The following is a 10,953-nucleotide window of genomic DNA, read 5'->3' as shown; positions in this document are numbered from 1 at the left end:
ATTACATAAGAGCATCAACCCTGAATGAGTTGATACGGGTTTGCTGTTAGTCTGAGTCTCACACACACACACACACACACACACATCAACGCTTTGGCTTGAAACAGCAACTAAATCTGCTTTTGGAGAGGAACAAAGGCCGACAGCAACAACAACAAAAAAAAAATGAAAAGAAATCACTCCCACTCCGTCTCATTCTCTCCATCACTCTTTTCTGTCTGTGTTTCGCCTACACCGCTCACACACACTCGTTATATATATATATATAGAGATGAATTAATGCCCACAGACTCCACAGACGACTGATGAAGCGTCCAGATCTTGTGCATCACATTTTTTGGTCACACTTTACAATAAGGTTTCATTTCCTAACATTAGCTAATGAACTAACATGAACATTGTGTATTAACTCACATTAACTAAGGGTAATGACAATAGTTAACATTAGTTAAAGGGATAGTTCACCTAAAAATGAAAATTTGCCCATCATTTACTCACCCTGAAGTCATCATAGGTGTGTATGACTTTCTTCTTTCAGACGAACACAATCAGAGTTATATTATTAAATGTCCTGGCTCTTCCAAGCCTTATAATGGCAGTGAATGGCTGATTCTGTTTTGAAATCCATAAATGAAACTTTTATGATCAATAGATGCACTTTTATCATGGATAGATGCACTTTTATGATCAATAGACGCACTTTTATCATGGATATATGCACTTTTATGATGGATAGATGCACTTTTATTATCAATAGACGCACTTTTATCATGGATAGATGCACTTTTATCATGGATAGATGCACTTTTATCATGGATAGATGCACTTTTATGATGGACAGATGCACTTTTAGCATGGATAGATGCACTTTTATGATGGATAGATGCACTTTTATGATGGATAGATGCACTTTTATGATGGACAGATGCACTTTTATGATCAATAGATGCACTTTTATGATGGACAGATGCACTTTTATGGACTTAAAAACAGAAACAGCCATTCACTGCCATTATAAGGCTTGCAAGAGCCAGGACATTTTTAAATAAAACTCTGATTGTGTTCGTCTGAAAGAAGAAAGTCATACACACCTAGGATGGCTTCAGGGTGAGTAAATCATGGACTAATTGTCATTTTTGGGTGAACTATCCCTTTAACTAATGTTAACAAATGAAACCTTATTGTAAAGTGTTATCATAAGTGAAAAGAGTGACTGAAAGGTAACATATGGATCCGTCTCACATATAAACACACATACTGTACAAGCACACACACACACAAGTCTAGATGCTCCCTGATTCTCCAACACTAGAGCAGGAAGTAAAGACAGGAAGACCTGAAAGCGAGTGGAGAATCGGGTGTTTTTTTGGATGCGTCTCTGAACAGTCACTGGGACTTGTCGTCGGAGTCGGAGGTGTTTGGTTGGTGTTCTCTGGGAAGTGTGATGCTGGTGTGACGGTCCCACAGTTTGTGAAGTTCAGTGGCTTCGCTCTCGCTGCTCGTGCCGCTCGTCCCGCTGTCTCTGAAACTGGCCAGCGGGGGGCGCACTTTCACTCCCTTCACCGTCATGGAGCCCTCGATGGCTTTACGCAGCTACGACACAAACCAGAGCTGGTTAACAACTCGTCAGAAGTGCTATACGTTTAGTTGTTTTAGTATTATTTATATATGAACAGAGCACCGCACATGACATGCGGACAAAAAAATATGTATATCGTGGCTACAAATGAACAATTCATTTCAATCACTTACCAATATGTCAGCACGTTTTTTTATAATAATTTTTTTTTTTTAAGTAAATTGTGCGCCTGATATAATAATTCGTTCCCTAGATTTACGAAATTGTGTGCACAATGTAATTTATTCCCTAGTTTTACTAAATTGTGCGCACGACATAATTTGTTCCCTAGTTTTACGAAATCGTGCGCACAATATAATTCGTTCCCTAGTTTTACTAAATCGTGCGCACATATAATTCGTTCCTTAGTTTTACTAAATCGTGCGCACAGTATAATTCGTTCCCTAGTTTTACGAAATTGTGCGCAGTATAATGTTTCGTTCCCTAGTTTTACGAAATCGTGCACACAATATAATAATTCGTTCCCTAGTTTTACGAAATCGTGCGCACCATATAATAATTCGTTACCAAGTTTTACGAAATCGTGTGCACAATATAATAATTCGTTCCCTAGTTTTACGAAATCGAGCGCACAATATAATAATTCGTTCTCTAGTTTTACTAAATCGTGCGCACAATATAATAATTCGTTCCCAAGTTTTACGAAATCGTGCGCGCAATATAATAATTCGTTCCCAAGTTTTACGAAATCGAGCGCACAATATAATAATTCGTTCCCTAGTTTTACTAAATCGTGCGCACAATATAATAATCCTTTCCCAAGTTTTACGAAATCGAGCGCACAATATAATAATCCATTCCCTAGTTTTACGAAATCGTGCGCACGATATAATAATTCGTTCCCTAGTTTTATGAAATCATGCGCCCAGTATAATAATTCGTTCCCTAGTTTTACGAAATCGTGCGCACAGTATAACAATTCCTTCCCTAGTTTTACGAAATCGAGCGCACAGTATAACAATTCGTTCCCTAGTTTTACGAAATCGTGTGCACAATACAATAATCCGTTCCCTAGTTTTACGAAATCATGCGCACAGTATAACAATTCGTTCCCTAGTTTTACGAAATCGAGCGCACAATACAATAATTCGTTCCCTAGTTTTACGAAATCGTGCACACAATATAATAATTCGTTCCCTAGTTTTACTAAATCGTGCGCACAGTATAATAATTCGTTCCCTAGTTTTACGAAATCGTGCGCACGATATAATTCGTTCCCTAGTTTTACTAAATCGTGCGCACAGTATAATAATTCGTTCCCTAGTTTTACGAAATCGTGCGCACGATATAATAATTCGTTCCCTAGTTTTACTAAATCGTGCGCACAGTATAATAATTCGTTCCCTAGTTTTACGAAATCGTGCGCACGATATAATAATTCGTTCCCTAGTTTTAGGAAATTGTGTGCACAGTATAATAATTCGTACCCTAGTTTTACAAAATCGTGGGCACAGTATAATAATTCGTTCCCTAGTTTTACGAAATCGTGCGCACGATATAATAATTCGTTCCCTAGTTTTACGAAATCGTGCGCACAATATAATAATTCGTTCCCTAGTTTTAGGAAATTGTGTGCACAGTATAATAATTCGTACCCTAGTTTTACAAAATCATGGGCACAGTATAATAATTCGTTCCCTAGTTTTACTAAATTGTGCGCACGATATAATAATTCGTACCCTAGTTTTACGAAATTGTCTGCACGATATAATTCGTTCCCTAGTTTAACTAAATCGTGCGCAATAATTTGTACCCTAGTTTTACAAAATTGTGCGCACAATATAATAATTCATTTTACTAAATCACACACATTATATTATTCGTTCCCATTAATTAATAATCAAAAGTGACATTAAAGACTTATTTAAAGTTTTTTTTTTGAACTCCCTATTCTTCAAAGAATCCTGCGCTGCAACAATGCATCATGGTTTCCACAAAAATATGCAGCAGCACAACTATTTTCAACATTTAGAAATATGTCTGAAGGATCATGTAAAAAAAATCAGCTTTGATCACAGGAATAAATTACACTTTACTATATATTCACATAGACAACAACTATTTTAAATTGTAATATTTCACATTATTACCATTTTTATTGCATTTTTGCTCAAATAAATGCAGCCTTGGTGAGTAGAAGAGATTATAAAGGAGATATAATATTGTAAGCTCAAACTCTCGTATGGTGTGTGTGTGTGTGTGTGTGTGTGTGTGTGTGTGTGTGTGTGTGTGTGTGTGACTGCTGAACTCTCACCTCTCTCAGCGAAACAACTCCAATAAGTCGTCCGATACTGGTGACGTAAGCGTGATCCAGACCCAACAGAGAGAAGATGGTGTGAGTCTGCCAGACACAAAGAGGTTCAGCATTGAAACATGATTTTTTAATTTTGTTCTTTTCAAATAAATGAGTTTAATATCCTCTAAACCACAGGGATGCAACCCAAACACCTTTAGCTCTTACAATCAAAGGCACTTTTAGTACAGAAATCATTCACTATATTTGATGCACCAGTTATTTTTTAAAAGCAAATATGTCTTTTTGTTGCCACAATTAGACCAAAAAGCATGCCTGTCTCGATGAAGCAGAAAGAAAAATCAATCTCAAATATCATTAAGGATATTGAACTTGCATTCCTGTAAAGAAATCAATACGCTATTAACAATATTAAGTGATGAATTTATATTGTGCATTTTATACTGTATGTAATCATAACATGAAGTTAAAATGTTATCTGAAATGTGTCACTTATTAATAAATAATGGTTAAAAGCAAATAGCATAGCACAGAATTTATGATTAATACTTGGCTTGGTTAATGAATAAAGAATTGAAAAAATATATTTTCTGCATTTCACCACTGCTCTGGCTTGTTTCCTATTCCAGCTTTCTAATAATCCTGGCATTATATACTGTGAATAATGGCTGGCACTGTAATAAACAGCTTCTGATTAAAGCGTGAATAAATGTTAATGTAAATGAGCATAAAGTAGGTCATGTGACTGGACAGACTAGGAAGTATATTACCTGGAAACATCGGCACAACAAATTAATTTTAAATAAAAAGGTTTACCACAACTTTTTTTCTACAGATTTTTGCAATGCACAGCTAATTTGCATGTTTAATTAAGAACAAAAACTTCTTAGCAAAAAAAAAAAAAAGTTAAACAATATATATAGAAAAGTTTATAAGTAAATACATAATAGTGTTTCATGAAGAATTACATTGTGAAAATTTACATTGCAAGTGGAAAACATTAAATTTACTGGAAAACTTACTGGAAAACTTACTGGAATTAAATATGTTGTCAGAATTTAGTTTAGCAAGTTTTCCAGTAAGTCCACATGTTTTGTAAGTTTTCCTCTACTCGAAGGGTCATGGCACCATGCAATAAAATGCACACAAAACATGTGGACTTTCTGGAAAACTTACTAAATATACTAGAAAACTTGCTAAACTAAATTCTGACCACATATTTAATAAGTTTTCCAGTAAGTTTTCCAGTAAGTCCACATGTTTTGTGTGCATTTTATTGCTTGATATTTGAATTCTAATGTTTTGTGTGCATGGTGCCATGACCCTTCAAGTAGAGGAAAACTTACTAAATTTGTGGACAGAATTCTGAGCACAGAATTAAGTTTTCAATTTAGTACGTTTTCGAAATGTTACTCAAAGTGTCATGCACACAAACCATGTAAACTCAAATGTGTTTCATATTTGAGTTCACATGTTTTGTGAGCATGGCGTATGACAAATTAGTAGCATTTCAAGTGGCAAACTTACTAAATTTACTAGAAAACTTGCTAAACTTAAAACTAAATTCTGACCACAAATGTAATAATTCATCCAGTGAATTCACATGTTTTGTGTGCATTTTGTTGCACACAAAACATGAGGATTCAAATATGAAGCACGGTACATGCCACTATGGGTATTATATAATATAAAATACATCTCTAAGTGTGTGTGTGTGTAAATGGAGAGAGATAAAGGAGAGTGTGCATGCAAGTGTGGAAATGTGTAGGTGTATATGAGAATGAATGGACGACATTAAGTACATTTACCGCTGCCGGCAAGAGAGAATGATGGATCTGTGTGTGTGTGTGTGTGTGTGTGTGTGTGTGTGTGTGTGTGTGTGTGTGTGTGTGTGTGTGTGTGTGTGTGTGTGTGTGTGTGTGTGTGTGTGTGGACCACTGCAGAGCGAGTCTTAATAAACACTTCTCTGCTCTTGCCACAAGTGAGTTTGCAAAAGCAGACGATAAATCCAGTGTCAGCGTGTGTGTGTGTGTGTGTGTGTGTGTGTGTGTGTGTGTGTGTGTGTGTGTGTGTGTGTGAGCAAAACACTATTAAAAATGTCAGCTTGTATTCATGTAGATCCTGAACGTGTACACACACAGACACAGACAAACAAACACCCGCACACACACACACACACACACACACACACACACACACACACACACACACAGACACACAGACACACAGACACACAGACACACAGACACACAGACACACAGACACACAGACAGACACAGACACAGACACAGACACAGACACAGACACACAGACACACACACACACACACACACACCTTGTGCAGTGAAGTGCGTTCCACCAGCTGGAAGGGGGCGGGGTCAATCTTGCAGTTGTTGAAGTTCACCTGCTCGTCAAGCTGTTGCTCCTCCCACTCCTCAATCTGCATTCAGAAACACACTGATTTTACTTACTTCTACTTTTATTTTTTGCGTTTTCTATTTTTTGCATTCTCCATTTTATATTTCTGTTATCACTTTACATTAAGGCTTCATTTTTAAACATTAGTTAATGCATTGACAAAGAATGAACAATATATTTTACAGCATTTCTTAACCTTGTTTATGTTAGTTCTTAAAAAAGTTCATGTTTATGTTACGTAGTTGTTCAACTAATCTTAACATACAACTTTTGATCTTAAAAATGTATTAGTAAATGCTGAGATTAACATTAACTAAGATTTATAAATTCTGTAGAAGTTGTGTTGATTGTTAGTTCATGTTAACAAAAAAAAAAACATATTAAAGTGTTACCATATTTGTTTGTCAATAACACTGTATTCTCTTCTTAATTTATGTTATGTTGCTTTGCACTATTTTAATTTTTCTTATTGTTTATATTGAAAAATGTAGCGATAAACAAATTAACTAAAAATAATTAACACTAGTTAACGGTTAATAGGCCCGTCTAGCAGTCAGGTATCATTATAATTATCATACACTTCATATGAAAACTGAATCTACAGATATGTTTACATGCACTTATTTTTCGTCAATCTGAATGAAGCCAATCCAGAAATCGGATACACATATTGGTTTACATGTGTATTTCAAGCAAAAGTTGCTGCGTTAAGAACGGAAGAAAGCGATAAAGATAACGTCACCAGAGCCACTGTGAGAATAATAGTAGTTTTATCCTTTATGACATTATTTCATTAACATTCATGCATTGACATATCTTAAAGTAAGCTGGCAAATATGTCAGAAGAGCTTACTTTAAGATATTAAGTCTCCTCCACTGATCAGTTCATAAACATTCTCACGTTCGCAAGTAGTAAACCGTATATACAGAGAGATCTTACAGAAGGGTGAACATGCGCATCACGGCTCTTCATGTGTGCAAGGTATTGAGTATTGAACCCGATTGAGAAGATTCACGCGTTTACATGCTTAGTTTAGTGAGTATTTCAGATCTGCAGCATCCTTTCCAATCTGATCGACGGAGGTGTTTACATGACGGCTCTTCAGTCAGATCCAGCCATCAGACCGGCTACTAATGGATCGTTCGGGTGCATGTAAACGTAGCTATAGGTTTCCAGGTTTAGCGGTCTGTGTATTGAAAGTTCCTCACCTCTCCAAGAGTCATGTCATCGTCTGCGTCTGGATCCTCCTGAAGAGAAACACACACACACACACATATGATTCACTATATTACTGAGGACATTGCATAGACTTCCATTGACTTTATATCAGGTTACTGATATTTGCTATGGCCTAAAGTCCATCACAACCATCACAGAAACATGCAAAATACTAGATTTAAATAAAGACTCACTGACTGACTGACTCACTGACTGACTGACTCACTGACTGATTGACTGATTGACTCACTGACTGACTGATTGACTGATTGACTCACTGACTGACTGACTCACTGACTGACTCACTGACTGACTGACTCACTAACTGACTGACTCACTAACTGACTGACTCACTAACTGACTGACTCACTAACTGACTGACTCACTAACTGACTGACTCACTGACTGACTCACTGACTGACTGACTCACTGACTGACTGACTGACTGACTGACTGACTGACTGACTCACTGACTGACTCACTGACTGACTCACTGACTGACTGACTCACTGACTGACTCACTGACTCACTGACTGACTCACTGACTGACTCACTGACTGACTCACTGACTGACTCACTGACTGACTCACTGACTGACTCACTGACTGACTCACTGACTGACTCACTGACTGACTCACTGACTGACTCACTGACTGACTCACTGACTGACTCACTCACTGACTGACTGATTGACTCACTGACTGACTGACTGACTGACTCACTGACTGACTGACTGATTGACTCACTGACTGACTGACTGATTGACTCACTGACTGACTGACTGACTCACTGACTGACTCACTGACTGACTGACTGATTGACTCACTGACTGACTGACTCACTGACTGACTGACTGACTGATTGACTCACTGACTTAATGACTCACTCACTGACTCACTCACTCACTGACTGACTCACTGACTGACTCACTGACTGACTCACTGACTGACTCACTGACTGACTCACTGACTGACTCACTGACTGACTCACTGACTGACTCACTGACTGACTCACTGACTGACTCACTGACTGACTGATTGACTCACTGACTGACTGACTCACTGACTGACTGACTCACTGACTGACTGACTGATTGACTAATTGACTGACTCACTGACTGACTCACTGACTCACTGACTGACTGACTCACTGACTGACTGACTCACTGACTCACTGACTGACTGACTCACTGACTGACTGACTCACTGACTGACTGACTCACTGACTCACTGACTGACTGACTGACTGACTGACTGACTGATTGACTGACTGACTCACTGACTGACTCACTGACTGACTCACTGACTGACTCACTGACTGACTCACTGACTGACTCACTGACTGACTCACTGACTGACTCACTGACTCACTGACTGACTCACTGACTGACTGACTCACTGACTGACTCACTGACTGACTGACTCACTGACTGACTCACTGACTGACTGACTCACTGACTGACTGACTGATTGACTAATTGACTGACTCACTGACTGACTCACTGACTGACTCACTGACTGACTCACTGACTGACTCACTGACTGACTCACTGACTGACTCACTGACTGACTGATTGACTCACTGACTGACTGACTCACTGACTGACTGACTCACTGACTGACTGACTGATTGACTAATTGACTGACTCACTGACTGACTCACTGACGACACTGACTCACTCACTGACTGACTGACTGATTGACTGACTGACTGACTGACTCACTGACTGACTCACTGACTGACTCACTGACTGACTCACTGACTGACTCACTGACTGACTCACTGACTGACTCACTGACTGACTCACTGACTGACTCACTGACTGACTCACTGACTGACTCACTGACTGACTCACTCACTCACTGACTCACTCACTCACTGACTCACTCACTGACTCACCCACTCGCTCACTCGTCTGCTCGCTCACTCGCTCACCCACTCACTTTATAAGACTTTAACTAGTGTGGACCAGTGAAACGTCCTCACGACTCAGTTGTCATAATATTTCACAACATAAGTGAGGATTTTTGGCCATCGCAAGTTTAGAGAAACCTGTACACACACTCATGCACGCAAACTCGCACACACACACACACACACACACACACACACACACACACACACACACACACACACACACACACACACACACACACACACACACACACACACACACACACACACACACACACACACACACACACACACACACACACACACACACACACACACACACACACACACACAGTAAGAAACACAACATGCTTGAACCAAAAACCCTCTCCATCCAGAAACTTACAGGCTTAAAAAACAATGCTTTGAATCAATCTGTATATTTCTACAGAGCACTATAGAAATAAAGGTGACTTGACTAATTGTGAAAATTACTAGCAAGTTTTTCAGTAAAGCTTTTTCAGAGCATTTAGAGTTTAGTATATGGTTGCGTTATGACGATCTGTAATGCTAATATGCCGTGTCACTGGAAACACACACATCTGATCAATCGCTCCGAGCGTCAACAGACTTCAGTTCCTCTTCGGCTCACGACACTACAGTTAATCGATGAGGTCATCCTGCAGCTGCACTTCTCCACAGAAACCAACTACATTACACACACGCATATTGGCGAATAAATCTTTTGCAGCACGCTCTACGCATTAATAAAACATCCATCCATTAGCGCTGGTTTTTGTAGAAATGTGAGCCTAATCTAATGATCAGAGCGAAGGCCTGCGGGTCGAGATCATTCTCTCGCTCACACACACACCCACACACACACAAGTAAAGCCATTTACTGCACGACTACCTGAGAAAGAGTGTAATTATATGTGTCTGATGGATGTGGAGGTCTATCGTGAGGGTTTGTGGCCAGTAGATGTATATGAAAATCGTGCACAAAACAACTAGAACGCACATAATTCAGTTATTTTTGACAGTAAAATCAGCGAGAACCGGATAATAACACAGATTTCCATTGCCGTCACAGAAGGTTCAGGTTTATCATTATGCAGCTGTTATGATGCGTTCATATCATGCTGCAAAGTACGCAAGAGTATTTCCATAGCAACATGTCTGACATCACCACTGACATATCAGTTGAGCTTTCAGAAATGTATTTGGTTTAGAGAAGATGTGGGTCATTCATTCAACAACCGCAGCGACAGACGCTGTAAATCAACATCATTCCACACAAATCTAGATCACTCACAATAATAATATGCAGTAGTACTCAATAAGCAGCACAGTTTCTATTGATCTTTGATAATGTTAGTTGAAAAAATGCAACTGTTTACTGTTAGTTCATGGTAGTTCAGGTCCATTAATTTATTTTAATAATGTATTATTAACTGTTGAAATTAACATTAATTAAACTTAACAAATGCTGTATAACATTTTTTTTATTATTAGTTCATTTTAAATAGG

At 38.5% G+C, this 10,953-nt stretch overlaps 1 protein-coding gene across 2 annotated transcripts in view; it reads right to left on the bottom strand.

Moving 5' to 3' along the window:
* Window positions 1-1,147: 1,147 nt before the first annotated feature.
* LOC130079716 (chloride channel protein 2-like) overlaps window positions 1,148-10,953 on the bottom strand; it is a 13,279-nt gene continuing 3,473 nt past the window's right edge. Inside the window, exons 3-6 of one of the 2 annotated variants that reach the window (XM_056245077.1) lie at window positions 7,521-7,559; window positions 6,229-6,333; window positions 3,894-3,980; window positions 1,148-1,593 (exon numbers count right to left, since the gene is read on the bottom strand). In XM_056245077.1, the coding sequence (XP_056101052.1) occupies window positions 1,387-1,593; window positions 3,894-3,980; window positions 6,229-6,333; window positions 7,521-7,559 (438 nt within the window). In that variant the 3' untranslated portion in view covers window positions 1,148-1,386. The remainder of the gene's footprint in view (window positions 1,594-3,893; window positions 3,981-6,228; window positions 6,334-7,520; window positions 7,560-10,953) is intronic. The other variant, XM_056245078.1, reaches the window with a different exon arrangement.

Source organism: Rhinichthys klamathensis, unplaced genomic scaffold, assembly GCF_029890125.1.
Source record: "Rhinichthys klamathensis goyatoka isolate OS25496 unplaced genomic scaffold, OSU_Roscu_1.1 h1tg001300l_1, whole genome shotgun sequence".
NCBI lineage: Eukaryota > Metazoa > Chordata > Actinopteri > Cypriniformes > Leuciscidae > Rhinichthys > Rhinichthys klamathensis.
The sequence above is the reverse complement of the archived record's forward strand: the minus strand, read 5'-3'. Positions and strand labels throughout refer to the sequence as shown.